General features: G+C 44.5%; 1 protein-coding gene across 1 annotated transcript in view; it reads right to left on the bottom strand.

The window, feature by feature from the left end:
• EPHX2 (epoxide hydrolase 2) overlaps positions 1 to 15,900 on the bottom strand; it is a 67,459-nt gene that overhangs the window by 34,328 nt on the left and 17,231 nt on the right. Inside the window, exons 4-9 of the mRNA XM_077769713.1 lie at positions 14,487 to 14,677; positions 12,479 to 12,601; positions 9,538 to 9,612; positions 7,374 to 7,469; positions 6,759 to 6,837; positions 4,079 to 4,113 (exon numbers count right to left, since the gene is read on the bottom strand). Of these exons, the coding sequence (XP_077625839.1) occupies positions 4,079 to 4,113; positions 6,759 to 6,837; positions 7,374 to 7,469; positions 9,538 to 9,612; positions 12,479 to 12,601; positions 14,487 to 14,677 (599 nt within the window). The remainder of the gene's footprint in view (positions 1 to 4,078; positions 4,114 to 6,758; positions 6,838 to 7,373; positions 7,470 to 9,537; positions 9,613 to 12,478; positions 12,602 to 14,486; positions 14,678 to 15,900) is intronic.

Below are 15,900 nucleotides of genomic sequence, written 5' to 3'. Positions count from 1 at the left end.
ATGTGGGTAGGGTCCTGATCAGATAGGATAAGTGTTCTTATAAGAGACACTAGAGAGCTTTTTTCACTCTGCAATTAGCCACGGAGACTGAGGATTAGTTAAGTGTTATTTCTGCACCCTACTCTTTTTTTTTTTTTAATGTTTTTATTTATTTCTAGGAGAGAGAGAGAGAGACAGCGTGAGCAGGGGAGGGTCAGAGAGAGAGGGAGTCACAGACTGAAACAGGCTCCAGGCTCTGAGCTGGCAGTCAGCACAGAGCCCGATGCAGGGCTCGAACCCACGAACCGCGAGATCATGACCTAAGCGAAAGTCGGACACCTAACCGACTAAGCCACCCAGGCGCCCCTGCACCCTACTCTTAAAAAGAAAACCACAGGCCTAAAATGGCATCACTTAGGTGAAGGCCCCACGTCAGAAAACGTACACTCAATACACAGCCTGCCTGCAGTTTCAACTTCAATAAATGTAACCTTTTTTAAATTTTTTAAATGTTTATTTTTGAGAGACAGAGCATGAGTGGGAGAGAAGGAGAGAGAGAGAGAGAGAGAGAGAGAGAGAGACAGAATCTGAAGCAGGCTCTAGGCTCTGAGCTTTCAGCCTGATGCTGGGCTCGAACCCACAGACTGCAAGATCATGACCTGAGCAGAAGTTGGTGCTTAACTGACTGAGTCACCCAGGTGCCCTGAATGTAACCTTTAACCACTCAACATGGGAACTTCCTGGTCAGCACGAGGAAATTACTGAGAGACCCCTTGCGCTCTCCTTAGAAGGGTGACATTGCCTAAAACAATGGCTTCCCTGCTAATAATTTCCTTCTTCCCACTCCCTCTCTACCTTTAGCAATCTTTTCTTTTCTCTAGCCCTCTACTTGCTAGACGGGACACTGTCTGATTTATGAATCAATTCATAAAACCAATTAGATCTTTATAATTTACTGGGTTGAATTTTTGCTATTTAACGCGACAAAACTGAGAATCACACAGATCAGGAGGGGTCTTGAGAACACGAAGTGCAACTCCCTCTCTGCGTTTTATACTTGACAGCATGACCTGGAAAGGTTAAATGACTAACTCAAGGTCACACACAATGAAAGGAGCAACTGGGTGTAGATAGGCCTCCCAACGTTAATGAACTTGAGAACACACCATTATTGCTAAGTTGCATTCCAATACCCCTAATTTGGAATCCTAAGACTACAGACACAGAGAATAGGTTCAGGGTGCCCTAAAGGCACTTAGTCTAAATTTTTTTAATGTTTATTTATTTTTTTTGAGAGAGAAAGTGTGAGTAAGTGGGGTAGGGGAGAGAGAGAGAGAGACAGAATCTGAAGCAGGCTCCAGGCTCCGAGCTGTCTGCACAGAGTCCGAAAAGGGGTTTGAACCCATGAACCATGAGATCATGACCTAAGAGGAAGTTGGACACTTAACTAACTGACTGAGTCACCCAGGTGCCCCCTACAGGTACTTATTCTAAAACAAATAGCAGTTGTATGATGAACTGGCACATAAATTTAGGGACTTGTGGTTGAGAAAAAAAAAGTTTTCAATTTATTTGGGGGGGCTGTAGTTGAGAAAAGGGTTTTTGTGGGCACTTGAAGATAAGCAGTATGGCTCCTCATTCAGTTTCTTATAACAGTATATTTAAAATTTATGCAGGGGTTTTTTTTTAAAAAAGAAGATTATACAGGGGGTTTTAAATAAAATTTTACATTATAAATATTGTGCTGATAATTTTTCAAATGATAGCTTCATTGAGCTATGACTCACATACCACAAAATTCACCTGTTAAAAATACACAATTCAACAGAGCTTAGTGTAGTTACAGAGTTGTGAGATCACTACTGCTATCTAGTCACAGAACATTGCATCAGGCCAAAAAGAAACTTGTGCCCATGAATAGTCAGTTCCCCATTTCACCTGGCCCTTGGTGACCATTAATTTCATTTCTGTCTCTATGGACTGACCTCTTCTGGAAATTTCTTATCAATGAAATTATACAATATGTGGCCATTTGTGACCAGCTTATCTTGGCATAATGTTTTCAAGGTTCATTCATGCCAAAGCATGCATCATGATTTTATGCCAGTTTATGACTGAATACTATTCCACTGTATGGATATGCAAATTTTTTTATCCATTCATCAGTTAATAAACATTTGGGTTGTTTCCACCCAATGTTTCCATTGGGTTGTTTTTTTGGCTTTTGTGAAGAATGTTGCTTTGAATATTCATGTCCAGGTTTTAGGTGGACATATTTTGTTAATTCTTTTTGGGTGAATACCTAGTAGTGGACACACGAATGATTTTTAAATGGTAGAGTTGGAGACAGGAGCCTCACATTTTATCTTGTTTGTTTTAGTAAAAGGACTTCCTTCAGGAGGATAATTAGAAAATTTCATCTGTCTTTTTTTTTAATTTTTTAAATGTTTATTTATTTTTGAGAGACAGAGTACGAGCAGGGAGGGACAGAGAGAGAGCGAGAAACACAGAATCTGAAGCAGGCTCCAGGCTTTGAGTTGTCAGCACAGAGCCCGATGCAGGGCTCGAACCCACAAACTGCTAGATCATGACCTAAGCTGAAGTCAGAGGCTTAACCGACTGAGCCACCCAGGCGCCCTGACAGTTTCATCTGTCTTAAGAACCAATTTTGACAGAAACAAGTAGGGGTCCCGTTAGCGGACATTAGGGGAATGGGGAGAGTCCCTCCAACCCCACAGGGTCACTGGTGAGAACTTGGCAGGATTTGGGGGGAGATATGAGCAAGATCAGAAGTGGAAGAGGTAAAGACTCGGAAACTGAGGAAGGAAGGATAACCCCAACTGAAAAGTAAAGTTTTATCACTGCTCCTCTTACGAGGCACCAAAACCTGCATGTGGGCCTGGCTAGGAGGAGGTCCAAACAGAGCTATAACTCCTAGACAGAGCCTTCCTGTACTTTCAGCAGCATCATCGACATGGCCCGCTTTCTGACCACCCAAGAGGCTGTTTCTTCCCCTTGGCTTCCCCAGCCTCTGTTTTCCCCGAGGGCTGACAAAGCCTTGGGGCACAGGCTCCTCACCTCAGCCTTGGCCTCCCCTTGCAAGCCCTGAGATTAGGGTCCCCTTCCTGATGGTGCTTACGCTTTACCTAGAAAGGGAGTGTCACTGCAGTTACCAATCCACACACTAACTCCCTAGGTTTGGCCAACAACATCTTTACCAAAATAAAGTGGTTTTTAAAACCCTCAGGATGGAGGGCGCCTGAGTGGCTCAGTTGTTAAGCATCTGACTTCGGCTCAAGTCATGATCTCACGGTTTGTGAGTTCGAGTTCCACATTAGGTAAGCATGAATGCTGCTTCAGGTAAAAACACAAACCCCACCTCTCTCTCTCTCTCTCTCTCTCTCTTTCCCTCCTCCTTTCTCTCTCTGTCCCTCATGGGATTCTCTCTCTCTGCCCCTCACTCACTTGTATCTCTCTCTCTAAAAACTAAAAAAATAGGGGTTCCTGGGTGGCTTGTCAGTTAAGCATCCGACTTTGGTTCAGGTCATGATCTTGCCATTCCCGAGTTTGAGTCCCATGTCCGGCTCTGTGCTGACAGCTCAGAGCCTGGAGCCTGTTTCAGATTCTGTGTCACCCTCTCTCTCTGACCCTCTCTCTCATAAATAAATAAATAAATAAATAAATAAACAAACAAACAAACAAACAAACATTAAAAAACATTCTCTTTTAAATAAAAAAAATAATAAAATAAAAAATAAAATCCTCAGATGGAAAGGTGAGCTGGGGAGTGGCTACAAGGAGGGCTGTGGGAGCTATAGCAAGGTTCAGACCTGGCTCTCCTAGCTAGTGATCTAAGGCAATTACTTTACCTCCTTGTGACTCAGTTTCTTTTTCCATCAAATGCTTGGAACCGTATTTGATATATAGTAAGTGTTGGCTGTCATTTTGAAATACCATCTTAACTTTCAGTAAAATTTTATACCCAAATGCTGTAAAATGCTTTCCTAGGATTGAATGAATGCCCATACTTCTATCTTGTATCAAGGAAAACACCAGGACAGAAAAGATATTACAAATGTTATCCAAAGATTTTTCTTACCTTGCATAACACTTCCAAGGAATATTCCTCTATTTCTGCAATTAAAAATAAATACAATTAGTTAACATGCTTGAAAATTACCAACAGACTAAGAGGATCCCTTTGCCACAAAAATATATACCTTATTAAACCTTCAGATTGCAGTAGTCTACTTGGTTATTTTTGGTTTTGTTTCCTGTGCTTTTGGGGGTCATTTCCATGAAATCACTGCTAAGGTCAATGTCACAAAACTTTTTATTTATGCTTTCTTCTAAGAGTTTTAGTTTCAGGTCTTATATTTAAGTCTTTAATCCATTTTGAGTTGATTTTTGTGTATGGTGTAAGGGAAGGGTCCAGTTCCATTCTCTTGCATGTGGGTATCCAATTTTCTCAGCACCATTTGCTGAAGAGACTGCTTTCTCCCTAGAGTATGTTCTAGACACCCTTATCAAAGATCAGCTGACAGTACGTGTGGACTTATTTCTGGGCTCTCTACTCTGTTCCATTGGCCATATGTCCATCTTTATACCAACACCACATTGTTTTGATTACTGTAGCTTTGTGATATACTTTGAAATCCGGAAGTGTGAGTCCTCCAGCTTTGTTCTTTCTAAAGACTGATTTGACTATTTGGGGTTTTTGTGGATCCACAGGACTTGTAGAATTTTTTCTATTTCTGTAAAAAATGCCACTGGGATTTTGATAGGGATTCCATTGCATCTGTAGATCACTTTGGTATGAACATTTTAATAATAATAGCAATTCCAGAAGGTAAAAAAAGAAAAAAAAAAGAGAAAATAGAAGGAAAAAACTATCAAAGAAATAATTCAAGAAAACTTGCAAGAACTAAAAGATAAATGTACCCAGAAAAATGAATGAAAAAAGACCCAGGTCATAGTATAATATCATAAAGTTTTAGAACACAGCAAGATAGAGAAAAAGATCCTAAAGGTATTAAGGGTGAGGAAAAAGAAAATGGTCACATAGAAGGCCTCATAGATCAGAATGGCATGGGACCTTTCAGTAGCAACAAGGGAAGATAGAAAACCGTGGGATAATGGCTTCATGGTTTTAAAGGCAAACAATTTGTTACTTAAAATCTATTTCCAAATGGTATGAGATTTATATACAAATGATCTGCAATGTATTTGTATGCATTCCAGATCGTCATGCTTGGCTTTAGAATTCATGTTACATATAATCTTCAGCAATAGTTAACATGTAAATTATTATGTTCTTAAAAATAGTTATAATTAGGGTATTTATAAGTCCCAATTCATCCAGACAGTTCAGTTTGTGTGTTACTACTAGTAGTGTGTAAACACTAATAGTGTTTCTTTTAATAGTGTCCTAGCTTGAATGATAAATTACTAAATTATGCCTAGGGGAGTCAGGGAAGATCTTAGGTAGGGATGAATGAAAATAAACATTTTAATAATTAAATTGCGGGGGAAACCCTTAAATGTCTTTCTTGGGTGTTTGGACTAGAAGTTCTCTTTTTGTCCAAAGTGCCTCTGCATTACTCAAGAGGCAGTAAGCAGCCGCTAGGTTGATACCATGACAAGTAGAGAACAATCATGGAGGCACCTCCCCTGTCATGACAGGCTGAATGGACTGGCTGGTGGTTACCCAAGTACCCACTCATGTCAGCTGGCTTCAAACTAGACACACTCCCTGTGACGTGAACAGGGAGGCAGCTCAGAGAAGGAGTGGTGAGCAGCTGGTCTGGTTCACTGAGCTGCTATGGCTAACAGCACGGCTGACCCTGGAGGAACAAGGATTCTGCCGCATAACTGGCTGTAACACGCTCCTACCTCCACCTGGGGAGTTTAACAGTTTGGGGCTGAGAACCCCTCTGAAACTCCATCATCCCAGGAAAGTGCTCATACACCCAAACATAGACTTGGGTTCATAGGTTCCCAATGCCCATCCCCAGATAGACTCTATCTGGGATCCATAGACCCTGGTTAAGAACCTGGCCTACCAATTTCCATATGATCCAACCATTCCACTTCTGGGCATACACCCCAAAAAACTGAAAGGAGGAACTCGAGCAGATATTTGCATACCCATATTTATAGCAGTATGATTTACATTAGCCAGAAGGTGGAGGCAACGCAAATGCCCACTGATGAATACAGTGATAAACAAAATGTGGTCTATAGATACAATGAAGTATATTACTCAGCCTTCAAAAGGAAGGAAACTGTCATATATGCTACAACATGGATAACTCTTGAAGGCATTATGCTAAGTGCAATCAGCCAGTGACAAAAGAATATCATATGATCTACTTAGAGATGACTGGAGTAGTCAGATTCACAGGTAGAGAGAAAGGTAGTTGCCAGGGGCTAGGGAATGGGGAATGGGGAATTACTGCCTAAGGAATACAGAGTACTGCAAGATGGAAAAATTATGTAGCTGGATGGTACGTCCTATACCCTATATCCTCACAGACCAGTGGGAGTCTTCCTCAGGACACAGGCCATTGGGTTTCTTGTATTCCTTTAGAGTACACAGAGCAGGGAGATCTGGGCCCAAAGTGCACAGACACAGGTTACTGAAGGAAACAGGAAAGGTGAAATCAGACTCCCTTGAAGGGCTACATGCTTGGACCTGGGCCCAAGGAAAGTCAGTGCAGCTAGAGAGCTCAGCCAGAAGGCATAACCAACACAGGACCGCTGTGAGACAGCTAACCTACCAGGAGGAGCAGACGACTCTCCATAGCCTTTCATATCCAGAGCTAGCACCCGGAAACCCGCCTGAGCCAGAGCAGGGATCTAGAAAACAAACAGTTCAAGTACACTCAAGTGTTGCCTCATTAGTCTTTTGCCGACAATCCTTCTTTGCTTCCTTCTACCCCCATTCTTATAAATGGCTCAACTCAAAGTACCATGTGGCACTATCTGGGATCACCACCATGAGGCTGGAACAAGCCCACCTGGATAGGGCGGCCATGGACAGTGGTAGGGCTCATGTACTGCTTCTAATGCTACATCTAAGAGATCACTTTTTCTAGCAAAGAGCTTTTAAATTTCTATATTCATTACAAAGGCTTCCCAGCAGGTGGCATAAAGGGTCTGGAAGAATCTGGCTTTCTCTTATCTGCAAAAGTGGAATATGGGCTAATACAGCTCTGAGGTCTGGACCCATCTCCGGCCCCAAGACTTCTGAGATATCATATGGTCACACATTCAAGACGATGCTCCACTGTAAGTTTTCAGCTCCTTGATGGCATTCTACTCTGGGCCATACTACCTAGACTGTCCTGTCCCCTCCCCCTGGCTGGGGCATACCTTCCCCCAGTCTCCTTTACCTGGTACCTCCAAGAGAACCAGCTCTCAGGAAATCCATGGCACAGGCACACAGCAGGGCCAGAGCCCAGCTCCACAAAATGCATACGCACCCCAGGCTGTAGAAAAGAGAGGTGAGCTGGTAGTGACCACAGTACCAGGCTGGGGAGAACCAGACATGCCTTCTGCAGACTGCCCCAGGCCACCTCAGTGTATTGCCAGACCTCACATGGCCCAGTTTACTCAGCTCAAGACCCCAGTGCTAGAAGATGTTTAAGAAGAGACAACCAGCCAAAGTGCATTCAAAACAGACAGCTTTCCTAGGAACATAGGAAGCCTGAAAAGGTTATAATATTGGGGAAAAAAAAAACAAGAACAAAACAACTTGGCCTTCCTCCCTGAAAGGCCCTCATACCATCAGCATTTCTGGTACTGTTTGACAGGTCTTCTGAATTTTAAACTGGGGCTGATTTTGTGCACAGCGTAATATTCATGTTAACATACAGAATACCAGGATTGTTTTGTTAAAAATTGTTTATCTCTTTTTTAAAATTTATTTATTCATTTTCAGAGGAGGGGAAATGAGGAGATAGAGAATCCCAAGCAGGCTCACAATGTCACTGTAGAGCCTGACATGGGGCTTGAACCCATAAACCATGAGATCATAAGCTGAGCCAAAATTGGGAGTTGGGCATTTGGGTGCCTGGATGACTCAGTTGGTTAAGCATCCGACTTTGGCTCGAGTCATGATCTTGCGGTTCATGGATTCAAGCCCCGCATCTGGCTCTGTGCTGACAGCTCAGAGCCTGGAGTCTGCTTCGAATTCTGGGTCTCCGTCTCTCCACCCCTCCCCCACTTGTGCTCTATTCCTCTCTCTCTCTCTTAAAAATGAATAAATGTTAAAAAAACATTTTTAAAAAAAGAATTGAGCATTTAACCAACTGAGCCACCCAGATGCCCCTCAAAATTATCTCTTGGATATAAAGTCTTTTTCAAGCTTTGCTAACTTCTTCTCCTTTCTGGGCTGTGTATTAGAGACTGCTAGAGCTCAGTATCTGTGTTCTCTTCTCCCTGACACATGACAGCATTTTCCAGACCTCTCCCCACCTCCTTGCAATGGATATGGCCATGTGACCGAGTTATGGTCAATGGCATATGAGTAAGAGAAATCTGTGCTAAATCCAGGGCCCATATGACCCTCCCACACTTGGTCCTCCTCCTCTTTCTATCCGCCCCTGGAGCATTAGGGCATTAAGAAAGGCAGAGCCAGCAGAAAGAAAGAGCCTGGCTGTTTGAACAACCGCATGGAGTGCGCCCACTCCTACCCTGTGCTGTTCTGCAAGCAAGCAACAAACTTGGTGCTGGGCCACTGAAAGCCTGGGATTGTTTGTTTGAGTACTTAACCTACTTCAATTATTATTGTGTAGGTGAAGCACATGAACTAAAGCAAGATAGAGTCAAAGTGCTTTCTTTTCCCCAAAAGTATGTGTCTCCAACTTTCTAATGGAAAGAAATGAGAAAAATAAGCTTTGCATCTAGAAATTCACTTGGAACACTTCTATTTAGCTATATCTCTGATCACTCCAAACTCCGTGTTCCAAACCGGAAGTTTCACTCACGATTCCCAATGAGCTATTTTGCTCAAGAAAGCATTTGGCTGACATTTCACATATTCTTTCATGGTCTACAATCTTCTTATCAGAATGTTGCAGAGTATTCCGATTCACACTTGGCAAAGGGAAAGATTTAACTTTAAATTCTACACTCCTTCTACTGAAAAACTTTCTAGTACTGATGTCCAGTGTAATGATCTTCAGCTGCCTCTGTTGTAAGTGGATCCTAACTAAAGGGTTCCCTCTCGCTGCTCTGTATTGGACTCTGCTGAGCAGCCCAGCAAATGCAAGTACTTTCCCATCCTTTAAATGATAGGTTAATAAAATTACCATGCCCTTTGGCACCCCTGGGCTATACATGGTCCCATATAACCTGTTGTTCCACGGGAGTCTGACTACACCCGTCACACTGCTTTGCGTATCCTGAGGCGTGGTCCACGTCTTCTGACTTGTGAGGACAGATACTTATGGGAAGTACCATTTCCCTACAAACAGTGGATGTCAGGCTACCCTCAGTGTTAGGAAATGTCTCTGCAGGTCCATGTAGGTTGCCTTGGAGAGAGTGCTCACATACCTTTATTGGCACATAGCCATGGCTCACATCGCTGGGATTGCACAGGATTGGCAGAGCAGCTGCAGCTTGGAGAAGCTAGATGGAAAAGTACAATGAGAGAGGCAGCAGCCTCCTTCTGTGAGAAGTTCTGAGAGAGCTTCCAAAACTCCAGAATGCTGGCCTGTGCCTCCTGAGTCCTCTGGTGACTACCCAGCCCACATCCCTCTCCTGCAACCAGACACATTTCTCTCCCCCCTCCCCAGGTCAGTGTAGCCAAGGACGGAGCCCTCTGACAAAAGGGTATGGCCTGTCAGCCTGATGCATTAAAATCCCCTTCAATTCTCTAAATTCTCTACCCTGCCTCTCCCGGCTGAGAGCCTGGTGTGACCTGGGAAACCACAGGTGGAAGACGGTGGGTTCTCCATCAACCCGGGTCCTTGAATGGCTGCGTGAAGCAAAGCCACTGGCCACCACCAACTGAACTTCACATAAGCAAGAAAAAAAAAGAACACCAACTGCTCTAAAACACTGAGACTTTGTATTTCAATTGATAGAATTCTTCTCTGTGTCATTTCCTCAGGTCAGCACCCAGGCTCCTGTGGGACAGCATCAGGAATGCCAAGTTCACATCAGTCTAAGGCTCTGCTGAAGGGACTGTCCCTCAAGCTGGCTGGAATCAAACTCTCTGCACCTCTGTACTCATCTGCTCGAGCTGCCATAACAATGGGCCACAGATGAGGTGGCAGAAACAACAGACAGTTATGTCTCTTCGTTCTAGAAGCTGGTTCCTCCTGAGGCCTCTTTGGCTTGCAGAGGGCCGCCTTCACCTTGAGTCCTGACATGGTCTTCCCTGTGTGTCTGTGCCCTAACTGCCTCTTCTTATAAGGACACAGTCCTACTTGATTAAGGCCTCCCCCAATTTACCTTAGTCACATCTTTAAAAGCCCTATCTCCAAATATAGTCACTTCTGAGGCCCTGGGGCTTAAGTTTGGCCTGCAGGCCCCAGGTCTTGTCCTCTGGAGTCTCCGAAGGTCAGATAACCATCTTTGTATGACATCTGAGAAAAGAAAATTCCTGAACAAAGGGTCCATGAGGGGCTTAACTGATTTGTATCAGGTTTCTTGAGACAAAAATGACAAAGGACAGAATGCCGAGCACACATAGATGAACTTATTCATGAGAAGTGACGTACTGGTGACTTCTACTGCTAGATCTCTCAGCTTTAACCCCAAAGGTGTAACTTAAGGAAGTGCCCCTCATCAGCTATCTAGTTCTCTGACCTCTAAAGTGCAGGAAGTAAACTATGTTTATCTCCCTTTTAAACCCAGGCAGGAGTCTGCCTGGGTGTCCTCCAAGGGGGGAAATAGGAGGCAAGCCCCTAAAATCTGTGGCATCTGGAGAGGACTCAGGGTATGGCGGGAGGGATGGGCAGCTCGGTGGCCTCTGATGACCAATGGCCCTTGTGTGGCCTGAGGAAGCCAAGACACCGACCAAAGGCCAGTGTGCCTGGGAGCCGTTCTTCTGAGGTATCCCTGTCACACACTAGCAGATAGATGTCCCACTGTGTCCAGGCCTGAGAGGGTGGGGGTTTCCTGCTCACTGTTCTCCTGCTGTTAGTACCATTTACAAAGCGTGTTCAGGACTGGGTCCCAGAGACTTCCTGAGAGATAAGGGGTATGTCTCCCTCACTTCAGAAACGTCATTTTCATTTTTCCTTTTATCTTCCCCATACCCTGGAGAAGACAGGCAAGGCGTGGCTTACTTTTCCAATGTTACAGGACAGGTTTCTATGGCTCGTATATGACAAGGGGATACTAGTAAATGAGGCAAGCAGGTGGCTGCTGGGATTGCAAGTCGAGGTGTGTTCTTCTCTGCTGCACGAGACTTCCAGGCTTGTGGATGGATCAATTAAGCCTGCGCAGGACATTTGGAGGTTGTGAAGTCAGTAGANGGGGGCTAAGTTTGTGTCCTCTCCAAATTCGTCTGTTGAAGTCTTAATCCCCAGGGCCTCAGAATGTGACTGTATTTGGAGAGAAGGTCTTTAAAGGGGTCATTTAGGTTAAATGACATCACTGGAGTGAGCCTTTTGGAGTAAAAATATAATCTGGCTGGTGTCCCCTTAAGAGAAGAACATTTGGACACACGCAAGGGAAGACCACATGAAGGCAGAGAGAATGTGGCCAAGGAGAGAGGCCCCAGAAGGAACCGTCCCCACCAACACTTGGACTTCCGGCCTCCTAGTGAGCTGGTCTCGGCCACCCAGTCTGTACTTCACAGCAGCTCAGGAAATGAACATGGTTCCCTTAGAGAAAGTGGCCGGGATGGCTGTGACAGCCAGCTAGCTCAGCCAGCCGCATGTCCCTCCCTCCTCTCCCATGACACTAACACATGCAAAGCACGGCATTCCTGCAAAGGCCTGTCTCTTCCAAAGGCCATGGCATTCCTGCCATGCCTGGTCTCAGCCGTCTTAGGTAAACTTCGAACACCAAAAAGGTTCCTCGGCTCTGGCACAGCAGGCTCCCCACCAGGGGACATCATCAAGGGCATCCACTCCCTCTCTGTGAGGGATAGTTAACTAAACCACTGTGCCTGAGTGCCAGCAGTATGATGGGGTAGATGAAGTGAGGACTGGGCCACCACCCCCACGAGGACAGCCTCAGCAGCTAAGTTCTCAATATTTACTCTAAAACGTCAAGTCTGGTGGCTTTGAAAGCCGCACTCTTGTCTTGGGTCTTGGTTCTTCCGACTCTAACTAGTATGGATTCTCGTCCTCAGAGAAGTTTCTCTGGGCATGACTGCAGAGAAAGAAGTATGAAGTTCAAGGACATCATGCTGACTGCACAACAGGTACCGGGCTCCCACCTGGGAGGTGCAAGCACCCCTGGAACCTGTTCTTCCCTCTCTTGCTGTCTCTCACACACCTGAACACTGGTGACAGGTGGAAACCCAACCTGGCGTTACCTGCATCCCAGTCACTTTCTCCAGTACCCTCAGGGCTGTGTCTGTGTCACGGACGAGAATGGTGACCATCCCCAAGTCACAAGCTGGCTTCAGATTAGCCCCGATGTCATCCAAGAACACCACCTGCATGCAAATAGCGTGGATACTAGAATCACTGCAGCCAAAGCAAAACTCACATGTGAAGGGCAACACCGGAAGGAAACATGCTAAAATGCAAACACTGGTTATTTTATAATGATAAGATGATGAATTATTTTTTCTCCACGTAGTTGTTTACTCTTAAAGTTAAAAATATTTAGGGGCGCCTGGGTGGCTCAGTCAGTTAAGCATCCAACTTCGGCTCAGGTCGTGATCTCGCGGTTTGTGAGTTTGAGTCCAACATTGGGCTCTGTGCTGACAGCTCAGAGCCTGGAGTCTGCTTTGGATTCTGTGTCTCCCTCTCTCTCCGCCCCTCCCCCACCCGCATTCTGTCTCTATCTCAAAAATAAACATTTTTTAAAAAGTTAAAGATATTTCAGTATATGAGCATACACATAAACACACAGATAGATATACTTATTCCCACATGCACTTCAGCCTGAATTCTGAAACTATAAGAAAATTTAAAAAGGATATAAATTTATCAGGGTGACATCAAAATAAATTCATCTAGGAAATCAACATGTATGAACAGATGAACAGACAAAAAAAGTGTGGAAAAGAACTGTAATAAGGGCAAATACTAAAACAAATTATCAAGCCACAGAAGGTAAAAAAAAAAAAAAAAGTGGGGTTGGGGATATTAGAAGATAGCCATGTCAGTGAAATTGAAGAGAGTTGAGGAATGAACCCAAATATAAGTGACAATTCTTGTTGTCTGCCCAGAAAGGAAAAATAGTATTTAAAAGATTCTATAATTATTTTAACTGTATGGGGGGGGGGGAATGGATGCTTCCTTCATACCTCACCCCAAAATAAATTCTGAATGGAGCAAAGATTTAAATTTTAAAGTTAAAGGACAATCCTTAAAGTTGTATAAGAAAGCATAAGTGCATTCATCATCTTGGATTATGGCAGGCATAGACTTCTAAGCAGCTCACACAACCCAAAAGCCAGAAATAAGAAGATGTTTATTTATACGCACACCAAAATTCAGAGCCCTGTTACGAGGCTTAATCCAGGGGTTGAGGGGAGCAGGAGCAAAGTTTAAGAGGAGAGAGGAAGCGTTCTGTGATTGAGCCTGGTAAGGACTCCCCATGGCAGAGTTCAGGGTTTCATCTGATCACCTTGTGGATGAGGTGGGGCCAATGAGAAAGAGTCAGAAACACCAGCGAAAGGAATTTAATCTTGGTCTGATTGCCTTTTTCAAATTAGAGGTGGGGAATACAAGGAAAACAGGATTTTCGAAATAGATAAATAGAAGCAATACAAGGATAGAAGTTAGTGGTGCCTAGAAAGACAGCTGTAATATTGGAGCCTGCTTCTGCTCACCCCTTGGTGGGGTGACTCTTACCAGCCTTGTGGCCTTGGGAAAGTCTCCCAGGGTCTATGTTGTCTATGTTTCTTTATAAGTAAACTGAGGCAGCTGGTCAGCAGTTTTGACGTTACCTGTTGTGACCAATAAAAGCCACAGAGAGGGGCCAGATGTCCACATCTTGTAGAATGTTCTAGACTGAAGAGATGGGTAAAGTCCTTTAAAAGTCCTGTCCTGGGAGAGACTCTTGAATGCTGAGAACAAACTGAGGACTGATGGGTAGGGGTGGGGGGGAGGGGAGATGGGCATAGAGGAGGGCACTTGTGGGGATGAGCACACATAACACTTGCGGGTGTTATATGGAAACCAACTTGACAATAAACTATTTGTTAAAAAAAAAAAAAAAAAGTCCTGTGCTGGGAGAACAGGACCCTGCCCCTGGACCTAGAGGTCCTGCCAGGTTCCAGATGTCCCCCACCTGCTCACTCCTCCACAGTTTTTCTTGATTGCATTCTCTAGAACATTCTTTTTCACTAAAGGGAGTTGTGTACATACCTCACTGGGGCTGGCCTTCAAGGTGTCCAGCAGGAACTCGTAGATCTGAGGATCAGGCTTGGCCATTCTGATCCTGCACGACTCTATCAGGAAGTCAAAGTGTGGCCTTAGCTCGCACATTAGCTGGGCCAAGGTGCCCCTCTCAGCACTGTCGTCCAGCCAATTGTTGGTGAGGATGCAGGTTGTGTATCCTGAGAGAGAAGTCACCAGTGACTGGACCAGGTACAGGACTCTGCTCTGAGAAGCTCAGGGTATCCCACAGGGAACCCCAAAGAAGGGGCCAAGCAGGGTTTTGCCCAGCTTCTAAACTGACAGGTTGGAAAAGAAGCATCTTCACATAAGCACCTCCTGACACAGAGACATGAGAGTGAGCTAACTGTGTACATTAAGGCCTTTCAGAAGCATGGATAGAAACACTACTTCCCTCAATTCCTTGCAACCATAGAGCAAGAGGTTATAACCTTCATCAGCTCACATGACCCTCACCACCTCTGGGGTAGGCAGGACAGATCTTACCGTCTACTTTTATAGACAAGCAAACAGAAGCTCAGAAAAACTAGGAGCTTCCCTGGGCCACATGGCAAAGGCAGAATCCAGCCCACTCAGAACTGTGCCTCTGGACTGCCCCTCCAGTGCTTCTTCCAGTCTATATTACTGAAAACTCAGCTCGACTATACTTCAAAACCTTAGTTGTCAGAGACTGCCTTAGTTGTCAGAGACTGCATTCCCATTTCAAAACTAGAAGAATGTAAACAGAGATAGCATTATCCCCTGGCTTTCTCTCCCAGGCCACGAAGGGCAAGAACCAGGAGATGCTGGAAATGAGATACTGAGGAGTCAGTGGTGAGATGCTGTCCATATAACATGAGTGAGAAATATGGACATGGGATGGCTTAGCTGAGACCAGATACGTCTACTAATAAGCAGGTAGAATGATTTCGAGTATGCCTGTGACAAAGAGCTGGGCTCTGACAATGAACAAATGTCTATTGGACAAACATGATCTCACATCTTAGGCCGTCTGACACCTTCTGAATTCATGTCAGCCAGCTCATAGTTCAGCCCCTTTGATATTCAAAGGGTGAGACAATCACCATTGCTTAAAAGGCCTTAATTTTCAATCACTGTGACAAAAAATTGGGTCGTTCTGGTCATGACTAGTGTCATTGGAGGGAGAGAAGTTTGCTCACAAGGCAGTCTCTGGCACAAATCGCTTTATTAAATAAAACTCCTACATTTTCCCAGACATTCTGATGGTGTTATTTTTTGCTATTTGATAAAACTTACTTTTGGGCTATGTCTTAAGAATGGCTTTCCATCGAGGTCCAGAAGACCTGTGATCTCAGAACTCATCTAGAGGTCTTCTGACCCAACCTTTCCAAGGGTTCTGGTGTGGTTATTTCCAAGAATGGCC

This window comes from Crocuta crocuta, unplaced genomic scaffold, assembly GCF_008692635.1.
Source record: "Crocuta crocuta isolate KB4526 unplaced genomic scaffold, BGI_CrCroc_1.0 scaffold551, whole genome shotgun sequence".
NCBI classification, from domain to species: domain Eukaryota; kingdom Metazoa; phylum Chordata; class Mammalia; order Carnivora; family Hyaenidae; genus Crocuta; species Crocuta crocuta.
This window is presented reverse-complemented; position numbering and strand designations above follow the sequence as displayed.